The sequence below is a fragment of the Sceloporus occidentalis genome, unplaced genomic scaffold (assembly GCF_023333645.1).
Source record: "Sceloporus occidentalis isolate IW3139 unplaced genomic scaffold, rSceOcc1.0.p SCAF_3, whole genome shotgun sequence".
NCBI classification, from domain to species: domain Eukaryota; kingdom Metazoa; phylum Chordata; class Lepidosauria; order Squamata; family Phrynosomatidae; genus Sceloporus; species Sceloporus occidentalis.
The window spans coordinates 113,052,492-113,074,284 of record NW_028316983.1 but is presented as its reverse complement, the minus strand read 5'-3'; the positions used below and the strand labels follow the sequence as shown (position 1 = coordinate 113,074,284).

The 21,793-nt window shown below is 39.9% G+C and overlaps 1 protein-coding gene across 1 annotated transcript in view; it reads left to right on the top strand.

Moving 5' to 3' along the window:
* HMCN1 (hemicentin 1) overlaps window positions 1–21,793 on the top strand; it is a 284,684-nt gene that overhangs the window by 249,257 nt on the left and 13,634 nt on the right. Inside the window, exons 90-103 of the mRNA XM_089515825.1 lie at window positions 561–731; window positions 1,752–1,922; window positions 3,550–3,720; window positions 4,571–4,741; window positions 9,128–9,277; window positions 10,047–10,184; window positions 11,059–11,180; window positions 11,878–12,115; window positions 13,914–13,976; window positions 14,437–14,556; window positions 15,361–15,495; window positions 16,023–16,136; window positions 16,578–16,703; window positions 20,209–20,337. Of these exons, the coding sequence (XP_089371951.1) occupies window positions 561–731; window positions 1,752–1,922; window positions 3,550–3,720; window positions 4,571–4,741; window positions 9,128–9,277; window positions 10,047–10,184; window positions 11,059–11,180; window positions 11,878–12,115; window positions 13,914–13,976; window positions 14,437–14,556; window positions 15,361–15,495; window positions 16,023–16,136; window positions 16,578–16,703; window positions 20,209–20,337 (2,019 nt within the window). The remainder of the gene's footprint in view (window positions 1–560; window positions 732–1,751; window positions 1,923–3,549; window positions 3,721–4,570; window positions 4,742–9,127; window positions 9,278–10,046; window positions 10,185–11,058; window positions 11,181–11,877; window positions 12,116–13,913; window positions 13,977–14,436; window positions 14,557–15,360; window positions 15,496–16,022; window positions 16,137–16,577; window positions 16,704–20,208; window positions 20,338–21,793) is intronic.

The following is a 21,793-nucleotide window of genomic DNA, read 5'->3' as shown; positions in this document are numbered from 1 at the left end:
AGCATTACCTTGTCATCTCTAGAGTGTTAGAATCCAGCTGTAAAACATAACTAATTGTTGTAGTGCAAGTTTTTAAAACATTGCAGCATTAAAAAAGTATATGAAAAGGTACTTCTACAATTTTTCTTTTCTTTTTCCCCCATTACTCTATTTTTTATCTTTCTTTTTGCCTCTGTCTCCATGCCCCTGAAAGCATTTTAGGAGGCTTTTCCTTTACATGTGCACAGACAGTGGGTGTTCAGAAAGATCCCAAGCTTTCTAGAGGCTTGGTTGCATATGCAAGGGGCTGAAGAGGGCAGGGCTTGGAAAAGTTACTTTTTTGGATTGTCACTCTCAGAATATCCCAGTCAGTATAGAAAGGACACTGGCCTTGCTGGCTGGGAGATTCCAGGAGTTGCTTGTCCAGTCTTTGGAAGGAGGCAAGAGTGGTTGGGAAAAGTGAATTGGGCAAGTGGCTTTCACTTGGGCAACCTTTGGGTCCAACCCAATGTTATGTTTTATTTTCATTTTCCTTTCTACAAAGAGATTCAACTTGGATTTTAATTCTGTGTCTATTGTAGTTAATGGTGCCTGGGGTTCTTGGCTTCCATGGGGCCCTTGCAGCAAGACATGTGGCAAAGGTACTCACACAAGATTAAGGCTGTGCAATAACCCTCCTCCATCATTTGATGGTTCCCACTGTGATGGGCCTGACATGCAGATGCAGGTTTGCAGTAAGAAAGACTGCCCAGGTAAATTAACCACTTATTTGTGAGCGGGTGGGGTTAATGGGTTGTGTATTCAGAATAAAAATCAAATTGTGTTTTCAAAAAAAAAAAAAAAGCAAAGAAATGGCTTGAGTTTATGGTTCCGAAAATTAAGAATCTTTCTTAATACAACAGGCTTTCCCCTTATGTGGGGGATCCATTCTGGATCCCCCTCATAAGGGGAAATTTGTGTATGCTTGGGGCTTGGAATGCCACGGATGCACGTGCCATGGCTTTAAATGCAGCACGGCTTCCACATAAACTGGAAGTTGCATATAGTGTCCCTGCGCATGGCGCATGTGCACTGTATATCTAAGTGAATCACATGGACAGGTTTTGCCTGATCAGCCACATTCTTTCTCTCAAAATAATATTTCCCTTATGAAGAAGGTTCAGGAGAGAGGACGATCCACTCCAGTCTTTCAGCCATCTTATTTTTCAGGTTTGTTCCAAGATATCCCCCAACCCTTAGTGTTAAAAAAACAAAACAAAACAAAACAGTTGGCCCTCTGAATCCATGGAGACTGTATCCATGGATTCAACCATTCACTGCTTGAAAATTGTTGTTGTTAGCTACCCTTGAGGTAACCTCTACTCATGCCGACCCCATGGATGAGACATCTCCAAGAATCCCTATCCTCCACTTTCCTGCCCAGGTCCTGAAAGCCCTTGCCCATAACCCCTTGATTGAGTCTATCCATCTTGTTTTTTTTAAAAAAAATCTTTTATTTAAAAATGTACATAAAAGGATGAAGATTAAAACCAAATTACAAGATCAACCCAAAAACATTGTGAGGATGTGCGCTATTGACTGCTTTGACCCTACTATGTTTCCTTTTTTTTAACTGATGTGATTGCTGCAAAGACGGGGCTCCTGGTTGAATAGGTTTTGGATACTTGTGTATCTATCTGCAATATGTACAGACCTTGTGTTGCAATGAAAGAAATGGAGTTGTATTTCAAAATGTGTTTTTTAAAGAATTCCCAAATCTTGTTTTTAACCAGTGAATGGAAAGTGGACTTCTTGGTCCAGCTGGAGTGCCTGTACCATGTCCTGTGGAGGTGGCACCCGACAGAGAACAAGGAATTGCTCAGATCCTCCCCCACAACATGGTGGACACAAATGTGAAGGGAACGACATGCAGGTTGACTTTTGCAATAGTGACCCATGCCCCAGTAAGTACCTTGGGGATTCAAACTAGGAGGAAAACAGGGTTGTATCAGAGAGAGTATTGCTCTTCCAGTTTATGTGAAACCAGAGAGGCCAGATCAAGTTATGAGCCTTAATAATTATAATGCTACACCTGGGAGTGGGAACATGGATTTAAATTTGGTCTTTTCCAAACTTTTCCATTGCTTGAAATCAGAATTTGGTTCCAATAGGAGAAAGATATTGACATAGGTTTCCATTGTCAATTTAGGTATGGGGAACCTGGCCCTCTAGATATTGTTGGATTACAGTTGCCACCATCACTGATCTGCTTAAACCTTCTCACCTGCTCTCATCATCTCTAAAATGGATTGAAACTTGAATAAGAAAAAAATAGACACAAATTTGAGTGCTACAGCCTAAACTCCATTCCAAGGACCCTATAGCGTGGGATTAAAAATCGGTTTACGTTTTCTGAATTCAGTCCTAATTCAAGAGGCAACTGGATGTTATCACAAAAAAGTCGCCACCGAATTGTTGCACAGGTCCATCCTAGTTGCAGTCTAGGTCCTGTAAACTTCTTCAGCAGCCACTTTTAGAAGTCAGAAGCTGCCTCCCAAATTAGGTTGTCTCTTGAATTAGAATTGAATTTGGGAAAGGTAAACCCCAGTAACCCCATGTAATAGGGTCCTTTGTCTCAACCAGAATATAGTCCTTGAATCAACTGACTTTACATTATGTGTTGATATACAGTACTTTAAAAAACACAGCTGAGTCAATGGGATTATTTTAATTGGGACTAACCAAAAGGATTCTGGTTTACATATTTAATAAGTAGTTTAAGTCTTTGATAGCATCAGCCATATAGATAACATACAAAATTTCTCTCGGGGTACAGAAGTGGGACTTTTGTCTACATGGAGCATTAATGAACCCATACTCTCCCCAGCATTGGTGAAAGAAGCTTTTGAATAAGAGCTCTTATACACCATTCTTGTGGGCATGTTGCTTTCATTAACACGCCAATGCTGAGATCTTGTGACACAAAGTTTAATGTAAAAATACTGCAGGCAGAACTACACAACACCTCTCCTCTCACCCCCCCCTCCCGGTTGCCTGAGATTCACCATTTAGCCAGTGAAGCTTCACCCATGGTCATTGAATCAGTGACTGGTGTAGAGTGGGGGAGGAATTGGAGAAGTATATGGCTATGTCTACATAGCCAGATTTAGACTGATGATATCATCCACTGAGATTCACCAGGATCTTCTGGAGGTCTCAGTGTATGATGTAACAATATTGCATTTGGCTACAGAGACATAGCCAAATGCTGCTTTGATCCCCTCTCACTCTCCACCAGCCACTGAATTATAGGTGGAGTTTTGCAGCAGTTAAACAGTAAGTGCAGGGTAGGGAGTCTTTGTCATTGTGGAGGGAGGAAAAGAATATCAACCACCAAATGACCAAAGGAAAAGGGAGGAGGGGGAGAAAAGAAAGATAGACACAGGCATAAGTTTGATTTGCTTGCATATGTAATTACTAGGATGACAGCTAATCTCTTCTCCCAGTTTGGACAAACTTCTGGACTTCACAGGGTCTACCATACATTAAAATATATGTACTATCAACTTGATTGATGTGCTGTCTCCACAGCACATGGTAACTGGGGCCCCTGGAGCAACTGGGGAACTTGCAGCCGGACATGTAACAGTGGCCAAATGAGGAGATATCGGACTTGTGATAACCCTCGCCCACTCAATGGAGGGAGAGCCTGTGCAGGGGCTGATACACAGATACAGAGGTGCCATGTGGAGCTATGTCCTGGTGAGTTACCTTAATATGTGCATGGTTACTGCATATATATCTGCAAGGTGACCAACCAGTAGTGAAGTAGTGAAAGACAAAGAACCCAGTATTCATACATTATTATTACTATCCAAAGTCTGCTTCAAAGAGTCTCCTTGCTTTTTTGTTGAAGCATGAATTCAGTGGATTTGAAAATTTCAAACCTGCTCCACTTAAGAGCTTGCAGTTGTTTGCTCCTTTTAGGTCTAAACTACAAATAGTTGCAATAGGCCTATGTTTTCAAATGCAGATATCTTCAAATACAACTAAAGTGGAAATTGGTTCAAATGAAAGCACAAAAAGATACGAGTTAGAAGAAAAGAAGGAAGGAGGGAGGGAGGGAAGACTGAACCCTCCTTCTGCTGCTGTCTCTTTTGCTGCCCGCTCCCCTGCCCAGCATTGTTTTCTAGTATTACAGCATGGTTGGGTGGATTGTGGTGGTTCTGCCGTTTAGCACCACTCAAATAACACCCTCACATCTTTGTTTAGGAGTCTCTTGGACACATCCATAATTGAAAAGACAAATCTGCTGCCATCACATGTCAGTGTAGGCCTCCCAAATTACTCTTGCCCAGAGTCTCCATCTGTGGATTTTGGGTTGGTCTAAGGTTTTTAGACATTAGTGGCTAGAGTCCTTTTGGAGATATGCATCACTCCACTTTCAACTTGTTCCCCTTGCACATTCCTTTAGCCCACTCACTATTATGATAGGATTCCAGTTTTAGCTCATATCTAGCTCATAACATTCACAGTGCTATTAAAGGACAGAATGGGAAGTATCAGTGAAACACTGCTAATTCTGGTCTCATCTTTATTTACTGGTTTACAGTGGATGGAAACTGGGGCTCTTGGCAGCCTTGGAGCATGTGTTCTGCTTCCTGTGGAGGAGGGGAGCAGACCCGATCACGGCTATGCAGCAATCCATCCCCATCCAATAGTGGACGCTCTTGCCCTGGAGACAAGTCTCAGATATCCAGGTGTAACATTCAAGCTTGTCCAGGTAGGTTAGCAGATGCAAGACTTTGTAATAATACGGCTGGGTCCAGGTTATTTGAAAGACTGCACTTCTTTTTACGAACCCATTAGAGCACTGAGATAACCAGGAGAGGCTCTTCTCTTTGTCCCACCACCATCTCAGGCTTGTTTGGTGGAAACATGGGAGAGAGCCTTCTCAGTTGTTGCTCCCAGGCTCCCTAGAAAGGCCAGGATGGCCCCGTCCCTGCTCCCCTTTTAGCGGCCGGTAAAAACATTCTTGTGCCATTCAGCTTTTACAGGCTGATGAGGGCTGGGCTTTAAAATGCTGTGTTATCCAGATTTAAAGGTTTGTATAGAGTTTTAAATACATTTTAATATTTAATATGTAATGTTTGTACTTAAATTGTAATACTTTTGTATTGTTTTTAACATACTGTTTTAAATGTGTTGTTAGGCGCCATGTGTTTCTATATTGGGAGAAAGGCAGAGTATAAATAAATAAGGAGGAGGAGGAGGAGGAGGAGGAGGAGGAGGAGGAGGAGTAAACGTAATACTGGGAAGTGATGCAAGTTAGTGTTTTAGATACATTCCTGTGTTTGATATTCTTTCCCTGTTTCCAAACCCCCGAAATACAAATCACCCCCAAGAAATGAAAAGCATATGGTGGCATTTATTTTATCAAATGAAATAAAGAAGAGAGTAACAAAGAGTGTGTTTTGGAGTATAGTGAGAGGACAAAGGGGAGCAGCCAAGTGAAGAGAATGCTTAATGTGCTTTCCCTCCCCCTTTTCTCTTTTCTTTCTTTCTTTCTTTCTTTCTTTCTTTCTTTCTTTCTTTCTTCTTTTTTCATGCACAATGTCCAAGTCTAATTTCTGGTAACTGCAGGGATCTGCCTGAGGTCTTGGAAAACTATTGCCATTGGAGATTGAGTTAAATCAAATTAGAAAATATTGGTCAATTAGCACATCTCGAAAGTTGTGAAGTGACAAGATGTCTGGCATGGAGGCCATAGTCAGTCACAAAAACTGAAATTCACAAAAAAGTAAAATGGTGAATTTGGAGGTCAAGTAACATCTGTTGTGGTGTCTGAGAGCTAAACCAAAAGCAGTAGTTAAAATGCACATTTCATAATCCCCACCCCACCTTTTTCTGCCCACAAAAGCCACTCATTCCAGACTCCCAGGACCTAAGATCCACTCACCCTACCCACTAATACAGAGGTAGCCAAATAATCACTGAACTGTACTTCCCATCAGCCCTAGCTATGGTAGCCAATGGAGACAACTCAAGGGAGCTGCATTATAATAATATCTATAGGACCCCTTTACTAATCTATCTTGCTCATGCTCTTTCCCTCCCTCACTCCTCATCTCTCTCCTTTTTAACCATCATCCTTTCCCACCCTTCAGCAATCTACAGCCATTCTCTTTTTTGTCAGTCCCAGGACTAGATTGACCAATGGTCTCGCTCAGGAAAGGACATCTCAGCAATATTCTAGCTGACTCCTTATGCTGGTACTTCACCAAGAGGTTTATTGGTATTATGAGCACTGGAATCATTATGCTTGCTCATGAACTTTTTGGCAGAGAAATAGGAATAGTCACTTAGTTCTTACCCGGGCAGCTCACATCCTTGAAGAATTGCCAGCTCCCACTGGGCTAAACAGACCGATGTTCTGAGTTAAGATGTTCAAACACTCTGGACAATTTGAAAATTGTTTATTCAAACTACCCTCCAAATATTTGCAAATGAATCCATCCATTTCTTATTACTGCATATGAAAAGGATACCTTAAAAAGTTGGAAAGTTGCTTAAAATGCCGTGTAATCCAAGGAAAGTTACTTGTCATTCTCCCTTTCTTAAAGTACACAAATATGCAGTGATCTGGTAAAAATACAGGTGTTTCTCTCACTTCCAACACAAGATGCACTGCTGTTTCCTTAAAATTTGGCACCAGAACACAGACAGGTTTTACATGTCAGTATGATAGATATACTTTGGTTGTTCTGACCAAGATCCTAACCAAATAATTGCATAAAGCTTGTCTGAATTCTTCCAGAAGTCTGTTCTGTTTCCTTTCCTGCCATGTTCTCTTGGGTTAATACTGGCAGACAGTGCTTAACAACAGTTGCTTTTCACTCTGAGTGCTCAATGTCTCATAAAAAGGCTCTGGGTTTCCCTCTTGGGATACATAACCTAGATGAAGTTTGGTAACGTCACCATTTAGGTGAGCTGTTTCATTTTATGTTTCTCTAAACAGAGAGTGCACTGTGTTTCTACACCAGCACTTGGGAGGCGGGTGTGTGCGTGTGTTCAATACTCTCTTTTCTTCTTTTCAGAAGATTACCAAGAAAGAGATTTTACAGATGGGCATATTTCAAAACTCTGCAGGGTCTGACCAAGGGGCAGTTTGGTATAGCACACTGTTCCTACCATGGCCATGAGAATAGAAGATTGAGAGGATATGACATTCATATTTACGTACGTGAATGAATGTCATATATATGATGGAGCTGTTCCAGAGAGCACTCCAAATCAATCCAAATAAACTGAATCCAAGAAAAGGGATTCTGCCTAAACATTAGGAAGAAGGTCTTTACTATAAGAGCTGTTGGACAGTGCATTTCCATCCAATGCTACTTATTAGAAATAATAAGAAGAATTAGAAAATAAATATGGGGAAAATATTTTATTTGACTGCAACAGCTAGAATGGCTTTTGCCCCAAAATGGAGGTCCAAAGAAACACCAGAGGAAGATGAATGGTTCTTTAAGCTATATGAGGCTATAAAAATGGACAGGTTAACACAACTGTTAAAGAGTAACCCAACAGATGTAATATATAAGTAATAGTGCCATTGTATTCTGCTTTGGTCAGGCCCTGCCTGGAATATTGTGTCCAGTTCTGGGCATTACAATTTAAAAAGGATGTGGAGAAACTGGAGTGTGTCCAAAGGAGGGTGACCAAAATGGTGAAGGGTCTAGAAACTATGCCCTTTGAAGAATGACTTAGGGAGCTGGGGATGTTTAGCCTGGAGAAAAGAAGGTTATGAGGTGATATGATAGCCCTGTTTAAATATTTGAAGGGATGCCATATTGAGGAGGGATCTAGCTTGTTTTCTGCTGCTCCAGAGACTAGGACCCGGAGCAATGGATACAAGCTCCAGGAAAAGAAATTCCGCCTTAACATTAGGAGGAACTTCCTGACAGTAAGGGCTGTTCAACAGTGAAACACACTCCCTTGGAGAGTGGTGGAGTCTCTTTCCTTGGAGGTCTTTAAGTAGAGGCTGGATGGCCATCTGTCGGGTATTCTTTGATTGAGAGTTCCTGCATGGCAGGGGTTTGGACTGGATGGCCCTTGTGGTCTCTTCCAACTCTATGATTCTGTGATTTAATGATAAAGAATGAAAGTTGGTAACAAATTTTCTTGAAAAAAAGTGGGGAAAGAGTGCAGTGATAGGGTTCCCAGAATAAGTAAAAGGATGTGACAAGAGAGACAGGGATTACTCTAATATCTCTTTTCATTGTCTCCTTATTTTTTTTTAAAAAAGGGGGGGGGGTGAGAGGGAGAAGACAGGATATAAAGGTAGTGGATATTAGGAATGTATGAGGACAGTGTATGTTCGAGAGGGAATACAAAGATGAGTGTAGTAAAAAAAGTGTAAGAAGGTGTGAGTATGTGTGAAGATGTTAAAAGAAAGGTAGGCAAGCAGGAATCAAGTTAAAAGGTAAGAGAAGGGAACAAATAAGTTAGGAAGTAAGAGGTAGGAGAGGGTTTGAATTAGGGAGGGATTAAGAGGAGTATGGATGGAGGAAGAAAGCAGGAGAGTGGATGGTGAAGAGGATAAGAGATGTAAGAGTGTGATGGTATAGGGAAGGGGGATGCAGAAGGTGAAGGATAGGAGGGTATAGGTAATATGGGACACCTTGACATGAAGAGAAGACCAAATAGTGGGTAGTAACTCTGAAGATGGAGGAAGGGTGAATAAGATAGTAGTAAGGTAGAGTTAAACAAAGGAAATAGGATTAAGGATCCTTTGAAGGGAGGAGTGAATCAGGCATGTCTATTAGTTCTTAGATAGGTTGTAGAAGTATGATTTATTATGTTTTTATTATTGTTTGATGAATAATGTATTGTTTTTTAAATAAAGATCTGAGTTACTGTGTATATTTAAACTGAGAATAAAGATAAAAAAAGAACTGAGAGGGTGGTGGATTCTCCTTCTTTTGAGGTCTTTCAGCTGAGTTTGGATTCCCATCTCTTGGGAGTGCTTTAGTTGTGTATTCCTGCGTGGCAGAGGCTTGGATTCAGTGATCCTTGGGATCCCTTACAGCTTTGTGATTTTATGATTCCAAGACATACTTTATTTTTTCCTTTGTATTTTCTTTCTCCCTGACAACCCCTGCAATAGGTGGGCCTCAACGTGCTAGAGGAAATGTCATTGGAAACATCAATGATATTGAATTTGGAATAGCTTTCCTGAATGCCACAATAGTAGATAGTCCAGATCTGGACACTAGAAGGATACAAGCCAAAATTACCAATATCCCTCGGAGTCTCGGTATGTCTGTTACTGATACTTTCATATTTGTAGATTTTTCCTGGGTGTTTCACACTCATACAGTTTATTTAAACTGAAATATTGTATTCCAATCAGAAGGAATTTCCTTTGTTCATCAGAACTAGGAGACAGCATTAGTTTGTTGACTCTTAGACCACTGAGTGTGATATCCTTGCACTGCAGCTTCCCTGATGTCTGACATAACTATTCTATGAATTTCAAGACACATTATTATTTCAGGGGATGTCCAATGAAATGTGAATCTTAATGCATTTTTTCCAAATAGGATAATGACTTGCAAAAGTACCACCAGATGTTTCACCAGCAATAAATGAAATCCAGAAAGTAAATAAGTACATTAAGAAAGTTTAAGGCCATGTGATACTTTCACATCATACACGTTGCAAAATCCAGGATTATTATTTTCTTGGCTGTTTTAAAAAAAATAACAAAGGAGAACGTTTATTGAAAGTCATGTGATGTTTTAAATTCAGTAGAGGGCCTGGTGGGAAGGAATTAATACAACTTCAAAAATGGTGACAAACATGACAAATAAAAAAGCCAAATATGGTTGTGCCTGTGACAAGGTTGTTTTGTGTAATCATATATTGTTTTAGTTAGATTATTTTAACTGTTTTACATTTTTTTATTGTAAAATTGTTAAAATGACTTTATCTGTGAGCTGCCTTGAGTCCCTTCCTAGGAGAAAAGTGGCACAGAAATGAAATGAAATCAATGAATAAAATAAATAAAAATTTTCTTCCTATAGGTCCAGCAATGAGAGCACTAGTTTCTATTCTCAGTCCCATTTATTGGACAACAGCAGATGAAATTGGGGAAGCTGTGAATGGCTTTTCACTCACTAACGCAGTTTTTAAGAGAGAGACACAAGTGGAATTTGCTACAGGTTAGTTAATATGAGATTTTAAAAAGATTTTCTTTACAACTATTTCTCACACTCAAACTTGGGCCTCATTGCCACTTACCTCTTGATTCGCTTCCTGCACTGATTCTTCAAACCAGTTCAGCAAACAGCATGGTTCCCACTATGTTTGCGCTGGTTTCAAGAATCAGTGCAGGAAGCGACAGCCGAGGACTGAGACATGCCGGGGCGGAAGGAGAGAGGCAGGTTGGGAGGATGCAGGACTAAGGACGGAGCATGGAGGTATGGACAGGAAAGCTGCTGCCAGTGGGAACCACGGCGGATTCAAATCTGATTAGATTCTGCTTGGTTCCCACTTGGGCTGAATTGACTGATTTGGAAATAAATCGATTCAGCCCAAAAAACACCCCATTTTACCAGCATCTTTTTGACGTGTGTTAAATAGGTAAAAATGAGTAAAAACCATGCCCCCCCTTTCCAAATCGCTTCAGGGATTCAAATTAAGTGAGAACCATCATGGTTTAAATCTGATTGAGATCAGGTTTAAACCATAGTGGCAACAACCCCTAGGAATCTTTTAAGTCTTTGGGTAGGGTGCAAAGAAAGCTTTTGGATGTGTCCGTGTCAGCTTATAAGTATATCAGTGCAATCTGAGAAAAAGGAAGCTTTAACCATTTGCGGTTCATTTCCTTCTGCAGAGCCTGTTCATTTTGAGAAGATGCCTTTCATTTTTTGGCACAAATTTAAATGCTTTATTGTTAATTAGTTTAAGAGTCATATGAATAATAGACCACACAAATCTTTACAGTAGAGCTCTTTTACTTTCACAAATTTCTTGCACTTACACAAAGTGCATAATAATTCAATATTCACTTAAAACTATTATTAAAATTCACAGGCGAGATCTTACGAATGACTCACATTGCCCGTGGTTTGGACTCAGATGGTTCTTTACTCCTGGATGTTGTAATCAGTGGCCACATATTACAGCTACAGTCATCAGCTGATATTAATGTAAAAGTAAGTCAAGGCATCACTCTATAGCCCTCTATAGATTTGACATCACTATTATACATCTTTAATAAAAAGCAAAGACAGCCACTAGAAACAAAATCTGAAATCCATTTTGGTGTAATACTTTCATTAGGACAACAAAAAGTGACTGTGCCCAATAAAAGAATTATACTAAAATGGCTTTTGGAACATTGTGTACGTTTCCTAGAAGAAAGGATTCAGTTTGACAACCAGCTCATTCAGCTGGTCTATATTGTCTTTAGTGTTTACTGTTTAGTATTTTTAAGTGCTATTTTACACTGTATTGCTGGCTTTGTTTTCTCAAAATCTTTTGCTCAGCAAAGGATGCTTATCCCATCCTTCTCTCATCAGTGGAGTGGCATGGCCCCTGTGTATTAATGGAAACTCCTGTTAATAAAGTGACAGGGCCACTGACAGGAAAAGGATGGGATAAGCACAGATGCAATTAGGACAAGGTAAGGACGGGAACCATCCCTCCTTACCCTGTGTGATAATCTATTCAGATTAGTTACAATTCTACCTACTGCTTAAGAAAGGACTTTTGGGTTGTGTAGCACTTGGTAGTTAGTTTCTAAATTTCCAGTTTGTTAAGAGAGTTCCTGTTGAGTTATTGCTAGTGAGTAAAGAGTGAAGATGTCTTCTTTAGTGTCATCTTTTTTGGGAATTATGATGTATATTTCAGGATTATACAGAAGATTACATTCAAACAGGCCCTGGTCAACTCTATGCTTACTCTACACGGCTCTTCACCATAGATGGAGTTAGTGTACCATATACTTGGAACCATACTATTACCTATGACCAGAATCGTGGAAGGATGCCATTTCTGGTTGAAGCACTCCATGCTTCCTCTGTTGAAACAGAATACAATCCACTCGAAGAAGCTTTGACTTTTAAAATCCGTGCTTCCATTTCAAAAGGTATTGCTTGCGGAAAAACTGTACATACTGGGTATGTGCAAAAAGTTATGCTTTGTCCCATTTCAAAATGAGTTGCTGGTCTAAACCAATCATATTTATTTCAAGCTTGCCTCCTCCCTAGAGCTCAGACACCCACCCTCCAAACTATATGTATATAGCCAATATGTAGAGCCAGCATGATTTAGTGGTTTGAGTGATGGACTAGGGCTCCTGAAGACCAGAGACTGAATCCCCACTCAGACATGGAAACCAAATGTTGATGTTAAATATCCTTTTGAAAAAAGAATGTCAGCCCTGATTGAACAACACAACAGTGGTTTAGTACCCAGGGCCTTGAAACCTGGCTTCTAAAAGCCAAGCTCCACTTCCACTAGAAGCTAACTGGGACAGTGTGCAAATACAACTAATGAGGGACTTGCAGTTTTTCACATATAACTGAAGCCAGATACTACGAATTCATGTAGTACGGGTTCTGACTATAGATGTTTTATAAACAAACCTTTTCAAGGCACAGCCATCCTTTGAATAAACTTATCTTTTCATGAGCTTTTCCTGAGGTTTCCTATATATTTCAGCAAAATAGAAATATTGTTTGCATATTAAAGAGAGAGCGAGAGTCCAGCATTCTCCTGACACATTTGCTCAGACTGGAATGTCATGACTTTTTCTGTTGTGGCACTTAAAGACATGAGAGTCAGCTTAGTTTCAACATTGGACTACAGCTCTGGAGATCAGAGATCAGAGTTTGATCCCCATTTGAGCATAAAAACCCACTGGATGACCTTGGGCACACTCTCTCAGCCCAGAGGATGGCAACAACAAACCCCCTCTGAAGAAACTTGTAAAAAAGGGGCTTTGATTGGTTCATGTTAGGGTCACCATAAGTAAAAAATGACTTAGAGGTACACAACAACAAACAACAACAAAGACATATCTTATTGTCATTGAAAGTGGCAGACTTTTGCAGAAATGTTAGTTTAGATTTTAATACTAAACAATTGAGCCATGATGCACAGCAAAGGGATGTCATGTTGAGAATGGAGCAAGCTTGTTTTCTGCTGCTCCAGGAATTAGAACACAGAACAATGGATGCAAGTTATAGAAAAGAGAGATTCCACCTAAACATTAGGAGGAACTTCCTGACAGTAAGAGCTGTTTGACAGTGGAACACACTCCCTTGGAGAGTGGTGGGGTCTCCTTCTTTGGAAGTCTTTAAGCAGAGGCTGGATGACCATAAGTCAGGGGTGCTTTGATTGTGAGTTCCTGCATGGCAAAGGGTTGGACTGGATGGCTCTTGTGGTCTCTTCCAACTCTGTGATTCTATGATTCTATTACTTAGAAATGTTATTTTCTGTACAAAAATGGCTTTTTTCTCAGCAGAAAACAGCATTTTCAGCTTAAAACAGTCATGTGCAAACAAATCCTTAAATGTAACATTTATTTCACAGTAAACAGGGTTTTCCGTGCATAAAAAATATTGCAGATAAGACTGCTTTCTGCTCATAAAACACTATTTTATGAGCAAAATAATCACTTGCGAATTTTCTGCATAATAAATCTCAAACGGCAAAGATTCTCATCATGCAGGATTCTGCTCATGGGGTTTTTGCAACACTGAAGAAATATGTTTTTTAGCCTTTTTATTATTTTTAAATGTTCTTCGCATCCCTAGTGTTACCCTCTGGAGCAACAAAGAACAAGATGGATCTAGTCTATTTTCTGTCTGGCAACCCACTAGATATTTGATGAAAATCCATTTTTATCTATCTGAGTGACTTTTGGTTTCCTTTATCTACAGGGGACCGCAGCAACCAGTGTCCAAATGGATTTGGTTTTGATTCTTCTGGCCCCTACTGTTCAGGTAAGAGGAAAGCTGATCATTTGATTAAATGTAGACTGATCTGATGGCTTCCTTCAGTCCTCCCACCAATCCCTAGTGGTGTAGATATTTCTCTTCCTATTTCCTAGATTGCCTTTCTCCTTTACACTTGATGAAGACTTGAAAACACTATGCTGGAATTGATGGATACATTCCTCCTACACTAAGGGCCCTTTCACACTACACAGTTTTAGTTCTATGATTTGATTTTAATTTTTGTGGCAACATCTCATGGAATTTCTTATAGATGTTGCAATGTCAAAACTGCAGAGTGGTGGGGGTTGCTTCTTTTCTCCTCATTTTTGCTGCTGTTGTTAAATAAATAAATAAATATAAATGCTGAGAATCTCAGAGACCTAACTGGTCCTTGAAGACTTCCTGTTGCTAATGTACATTGTGAGAAGGACATCGTAACTGAATTCATTGTTGTCTTTATTGTTAGATGAAGATGAGTGTACAGCTCAAAACCCATGCTCTCATACGTGCCACAATGCCATAGGAACTTATTATTGCTCCTGTCCTAAGGGCCTTACCATTTCAGCAGATGGAAGAGCGTGCCAAGGTAACAGTCATTGACTCACCCAGGAAGAAGAATTTTAAAAGAAACAAACTCTGATGTGCAAAATGACACATTTAAGTCCATTAGAATAAATCCTACACATTATTTAACTTAAATATACAAGATGGTGACCACAGACTTTGTAAAATTGCATTTGGGTGCTTTGTGAAAGTAATGGCTAAGAACTCTCATTTTGAAGCCTCATAGACCTCTCCAACATATCTACTTCTGAGGTACTAGTGAGTGGGGTGTTAAGTAGTGATGTTTCCACTCTTTCCCTGGTCATAGGACATGCTGAGATGGGGGCTGCAAAGACCTGAGTGGGAGACTTAACCTCATATACTCTACTCTAGGTTTGACTTTATGTCTGACCTTTTCTCACCTTAATCAAACTTGGATTAGAATACATGAGATTCAATCTCCCATTCAGGTACTAACCAAATATCTGACCTGTGGGGTAGTGATGACTTTTGAACTTTAGATGCTCATTGTAGTCATACTCCTAACATATGATAGAGAATCCAGGAGAAGCTCACAACAATATAGTGTTGCTAGAAACTCCCACACACATAGTTATTCTGAGGATAAAGCTATGATTTTTGGATTTCCAGTCCCAGAACAGGAATCCTCAAATTACTGGTCAGACTGGCAAGGACCTCTGGGAGTTATAGTCCAAAAAAGTAACTTCTCTAAGAACTAGTTTAGATCGTGCTTCACATTGATAATATTTTCATAACAAAATGCTTTCGGTTCTCCCACAATATGCACTGAGTCTTGGCTATATTTATGGCTTTCTGTTTCTTGCAGATATTGATGAATGTGCCTTAGGGAGGCATTCATGTCACACTGGCCAAGATTGTGAGAATATTATTGGCTTCTATCGCTGTGTAGTTCAGTGTGGGCTTGGCTTCAGGAGAACATCAGATGGACTGAGTTGCCGTGGTATGGAGATGGCTTAATCTAATCTATGATTTTTAAATAACATGAGACTATATGAAACAATGTTTCAACAGAGCAAGATTGATCCCAGGATGTAGTGAGAAGTGGATTGAAACTGAGATATTAGTTGCAGAAGGCTCCTCTAGGCAAATTTCAATGTGTACTTCATAACTGCAATGCCGTTCTTGGTAGATGGCATCCATTTTGTCACTGAGCTTGAAAGGGACAGGATGAGGCAAAATGTTCTTCCAGCCCTAAAACCTCTTCCTCAAAAATAACAGAGATTAGAAAATTACTTTTTAAAAACTGCAACACCCAGAGTCCCCTAGTTAGCATGGCTATTGGAGATTCTAGGAGCTGTCATCCACAAAAGTGAGTTTGCCAGGTCCTGTGGAAGTGGAGAACCAAAAGTGGGGATTAAATCTTTCCACTCTTGACAATTTCTTTTGCATCCTCTTCATTTTATGTTTGGGAACAATTACCAAAGGGTTTCAAGTCAGAAGTGTTTAAAGTCCAAACATTTTCCACAGATGTTAATGAATGTCAGGAGTCCAGTCCTTGTCATCAACGATGCCTCAACACCATTGGAAGCTTCCACTGTGGATGTGATCCAGGATATCAGCTGAAAGGGAGAAAATGCATGGGTAAGAAGTAGTGTATAAATGGGACTATACTTTTTCCCCCTTAAGAGTGATCCTTTCTCCCATTGTGATCATACCTTCACAGTCACTGTTTAGAATGTACATTTAAAAAATGTGCCTTTGGATTCTGATTCCTCTTCCCCACAGAATCATTTCAGTTGCAAAAGGGTAGATCACCTTTCATCCTTGAAAGGATCCGTTTTGCAGGAAACTGGAGGTAGAAAGGGTGTGTTGTCTTTCCAGTGCTTTGAAAAGTTACTTTTTTGATCATATCTATGCTGGCTCAGGGGGATTCTGTAGAAAAGCTATGGTAAATTTACTAAGCTCTTGTGTACTGCAGCCCTTTCTGAAAGCATTTTTAAGAGACACTCCAACACATGCAGTGTATAATTTCATGCAAGAAGTACAATCAGTTAAGCTATTTCACTTCTTATTTTTTTCAAGATGTGAATGAATGCAGGCAAAATGTATGCCGACTTGACCAGCTCTGCAAAAATACACGAGGTGGCTATAAATGCATTGATCTGTGTCCAAATGGAATGACCAAAGCAGAAAATGGAACATGTATAGGTGTGTATGCTTTGTATTCAACTTTTTATTCAAATACTGTAGCAGAGAACTTCGACTTTTTCAACCATATTTGTGTACATCAGTCATGAATTACTTCATTGGTATCATAACCCAAGGGATGTGGTGGCTCAAGAGGCTGACTCTGTTGATTGCAAAATCGGAAGGTTGTCAATTCAAGGCCCGGGTGCTGGATGATGGGGTGAGCTCCCATCACTAGTCCCAGCTTCTGGCAACCTAGCAGTTCAAAAGCATGCAAATGCAAGTGGATAAATAGGTACTACTCCAGTGGGAAGGAAATAGCATTCTGTGCAGTCATGCTGGCCACATGATCACAGAGTAGTCTCTGACAATGTTGACTGTTTGGCTAGTAACAGAGATTAACACCGCCCCCTATGGTCAGACACGACTTGACAACCTTGTCAATAACCCAAACAACATAAACATAAACAGGAACACTACTTATGAACATCTATGTGAATCTGCTAAAGATTTAGATTCTTGCTTGAGAAATTACTAAGGGGATTACCTTGGCGGTCTTTAAGCAGAGGTTAGATGGCCATCTATTGGGGATACTTTGATTGGATTTCCTGCATGGCAGGGCGTTGGACTGGATGGCCCGTGCGGTCTCTTCCAACTCTATGATTCTATGATTCTACCACACGAGGGTGTTTTTGCACTGTAATCATGCTGCTCCAGAGACTAGGACCCGGAGATTGATGACATACCCATTTGCCTCAAGTTGACCTTGCAATAACACTTCTGTAATGCTAGAACAATGTGCCCCTGCACAATCGTGTGAATGTAGAGACGTTGGTGGTTATTGATGGGTATCTCTTGTTAATGCAGTATTGCACTATAATGATGGTATAACAACAGATCAGCAACGGATGAGTGACTGTTCACATTACCGTACTACACTCTTACAGTGCTGCTATTACACTTTTACTGCTCTGGCTGCCTCCTGTTGCATTCTGGGGTTTGTAGTTCAGTGAGGCCCAAGAGCCCTCTGGCTGAGAATTCTAAATGCACCTCCCTCAACTGCAAATTGCAGAATGCAACAGGAGGCGGTCAGAGAATTTAAAGTAGAATAGCAGCACTATAAGAATGTAGTGCGGTAATCTAGCCAGGGACACAAAAAGCAGAGGAATCATATGCTGTAATTCCACTTCAATTCCATCTCTAGCCCACTGTAATCTCCTGAATGTTTTAACTTGCAAGATGATGAAAAAAATTCTATTGGTCTCAGGGGAGAGTTCAAATTTGTAGACATGGTGGTGGTTTGTTGTTTTGAAATTGTGTAAGTTGTACAGGTTGTTTAATTAAACCACAGTAACTGCTGGCCTGGTGCATGAACTTTTAAAAATTGGAAGCCTTGTATGGGTTGGCTGCCTTTTTTTTGTTCAGTCAGATGGTCCTTCTATCTGAATGAGGAAATTAATCTCTCTCAGCTTTCCTCACCCACCCTTACTGCTCACCAGTCTTCCTTCCTGAGTTTGCCAAGATGGTCTTGGGGCTGGTATTGACATCTTCATGGCTAATAGTGCTAAGGGATGTCAACATCCATGCTGAGACCGCTCTGCTGGGAGTGGCTCAGGGCTACATGGCTTCCAAGACAACAATGGGTCTGTGCCAGTGGGTATCTGATCCCACCGCCTAAACACAAAGGTTCATAGTCTGGGGATTCTCCTGGACTTGGCTTTGAACCTGGAGGCCTAGGTCTCTGTGATGGCTGGGAGTGCTTTTGCCCACTTAATGCTTGTGCTTGAGACATCAGATCTGGCCACAGTGATACATGCTTTAGTTACATCCCATTTTGATAACTGTAACACACTCTACATGGGTTCACCTTTAAAGAGTGTTTGGAAGCTTCTGTTAGTACAAAGAGCTAAAGTTGGAGTCTTAACCGATGCAAGTTACAAGAAGCATATTACCTCCTTCTTGGTGGCTGTCCTTGACTCTGAAACTCCTTTCAGAAGGAGGCCAGAATGGCCACCTCTCTGCTGTACTTCCGTCATCAGGCAAACTCCTTTTTATTCTGACAGGGTTTTTAAGGCAGATAGTTTTAAAGAATAGGCTAATGATGCTACATTGTTTTAAACTGAACTTCTTTTAATAGTTTTTTAAAAGTTTGATCCTTTTAAATGTAGGTTTGAATTGCTTTAATGCCACGAATAGTTTAATTGGATTTTATTTATTTATTTATTTATTTATTTATTTATTTATGGTATTTGATTTCAGTGTTCACTTTTTTAGTGTTTTTAGTTGTATTGTTCTTTTTAAATTCTAAGCCACCATGAATCCCAGATTTAGGAGGAAGGTGGGATACAAATAACAACAACAACCTTTTATTATTTACACAAAAGTTGCACAAATTTGTAATTTGCACAAAACAACTCTCTTTCCCTTTGTGAAGCAAAGCACATACAATGCAAGCACAAAATAATAAGAATAACAATAACAATAATTATTATTACTCTGCGTTTGCATTGTATATACTTTGCTTGACAGTGGGAAAAAGTTGTTTTGTGTAGAGACATTTTTGTGCAAATTAGAGAAATCCCAACAAAAGCAAAGGACTCCTTAGTGTGGTGTCTCATTGCAGGCAAAAACTTTTGTGGAGCCTAGCAATTGCTGCACAGGCGATGTGTGTGAGAACAAGAAAAACTGTAAATTATGGATGAGATCCGACATTGGAAGATGTAGCTACAATGACATAGTTAAGTTCCATCTAACAATTTGACCAATAATTAAAAAAAAACCTCCTTAGAAATCAGGCTGCTGCATGAACCAGAAGTCTGAAGTCAAGTGGGGAAAGATGCATCCAACCCCTTTCCACCATGAAGCTATCATGCTACTGTTGTAATAGCTAATCACACTGTGGCTCTCTAACAGAATACAGCTGGACACATCATCCTACAGCACCTGATCACCAGGACCTCAGAATTCCTTGGTTGGTCTGGCTGAGTGGCTTCTACAGTAGTTTTGGAAGGGCATTTTTGATAATCATTATTTCCATAACCATAAATGTGAATTACAAAATTGATGAGGTTGTAAGTCTAGCTTACAAAACTATAATACTGAACATGATTCTGGCCATTATTTACATTTCTAATCTGTAATGGTCAAAAGACAAAAATAATTTAGTATGTAACCATGTTGTATTGTGTGTGTATGTCTTCCCGTTCAAAGAAAACTGTAGTGGCACATATTATCTCTGAAGAAGAAGGAGAGAAGAGATGGAAATGAGCAAATGTAGGCTGCCTGAATCACTGTGTCCTAATAATTAAGGTATCAAACAAGATCAGAATTCAGGATAAAAACCCTGTTGTAACAAAACTGCCAATTTTTGAAAAGTAGAAAGCGATAAAAATGCAGTTGGTGAATCCATGGGTGACTTTGTTGATGGGCTATATGTGAAGAAAAAGAAATGCATGCTTTTACATTTCTTTTAAATTTCCATACACAAGTACCTAAAGTACCTTTAAGATTTTGTGTTTCTTGCTAGATATTGATGAATGCAGAGATGGTACCCATCAGTGTCGATACAACCAAATATGTGAAAACACAAGAGGAAGTTACCGGTGTGTGTGCCCAAGAGGGTTCCGCTCGCAGGGAGTTGGAAGACCCTGCATAGGTAAGTTGGTCATAGGAATCAGACAAACATTAACACCATTCTGATACTCATCATTTCCTTTTGGCTGAAACTTATGCCACAAAAATTGTCTAAGATGCAATACTTCTTGAAATCAGCAGACTGTAGTGACAACTAATTGAACCTTCAAGATCTGATGGAGGGGGGTTGCATTAAAAGAGTAGCTGATTTCAAGTACAAATGCATATAATTCCCAGTGAGTATGCTATTAACAATAACATTTATCACATACTTGCATGTGGCAGAACAACAAAAGTGCATTTTATGACATACTTGTTACACGATAATAAATTCAGGGCAAATCTTGATTCTGCATATGTCCTTGCTTTAGTTAGTTCCTTAATTGGTGGCAATTTCTGTTCCTTGCCTATAGGTACTAGATGATGCACTAACTGGGTTTGTGTGTGCCAGCAGTCACATATCATTTGAATATTGGATTTTTATTTCACAAATAGCCATCACAGTAAACATACATACCCAGTCCTGGGGGGCATATTTTAATTCTCTGCCCCCTGACGTGGTTCCTTGAGTGGTCAAATCCAAGAGTTCTTATAGGCAAAATCTAGCCTCTAGCGATGAGCTTAATGGTTTGGCCGAAGCCTGGACAAAGGTGTTTGATTGCCTGGGCTTTGTTAAGCCAAGGTGTAGGATAGCTTGGTCAATGCAGTTGGGTCTGACACAATCGGGGGGGGGGGGGGGGGAGACAAATAAGTAGATGGGTGGGTCGTTGATTTGATCACCAGCCCATCAAGTGTGAGACCAAGAACAAACAGCCAGCATTTTATAGCTGATAGCTCCCTCATTAGCAGCTCTCAAGCTACCTTTTGGGAAAATCCAGTTATGCTAACACATGTCAGCACAGATTGTGTTTGTGTGCACATGTGTATTTATATATATTTAACAATACAGTCGGCCCTTCTTATACACGGATTTTTTATACACGGATTTAAGCATACATGGTTTGAAAATGTACCAAAAAAAGTATAAATTTACCTTGATTTTCCATTTTTTATAAGGGACACCATTTTGCTATGTCATTATATGTAATGGGACTTGAGCATACACAGATTTTGTTATACACGGGAAATCTTGGAACCAAACCCCAGCGTATAACAAGGGTCCACTGTACTAACAAATGAATTCAATTAAGCATAGTTTTAGTTTAGCACAAGAGCGTAGCATGGCATCTTGCATGTCTAAACCTATCTTCTGTCATGCGTTTAATCCCCCCCCCCCCCCAGTCATTTTTTCTTGTGATTCAGAAAAGCATGTAATTTGTGGGGATGGGGATGGAAACAGGAAACTTGCAGTATAATTCTCTTCATGCTTACTTGGAAGTAAATATTGTGCTTGGTGGGGTTATTTCGATGTAAGTGTGGACAGGACTGAAACTCAGTCTTATATTAAAGAACACTCAGAGGTGTTTTGAAGCTGTTAA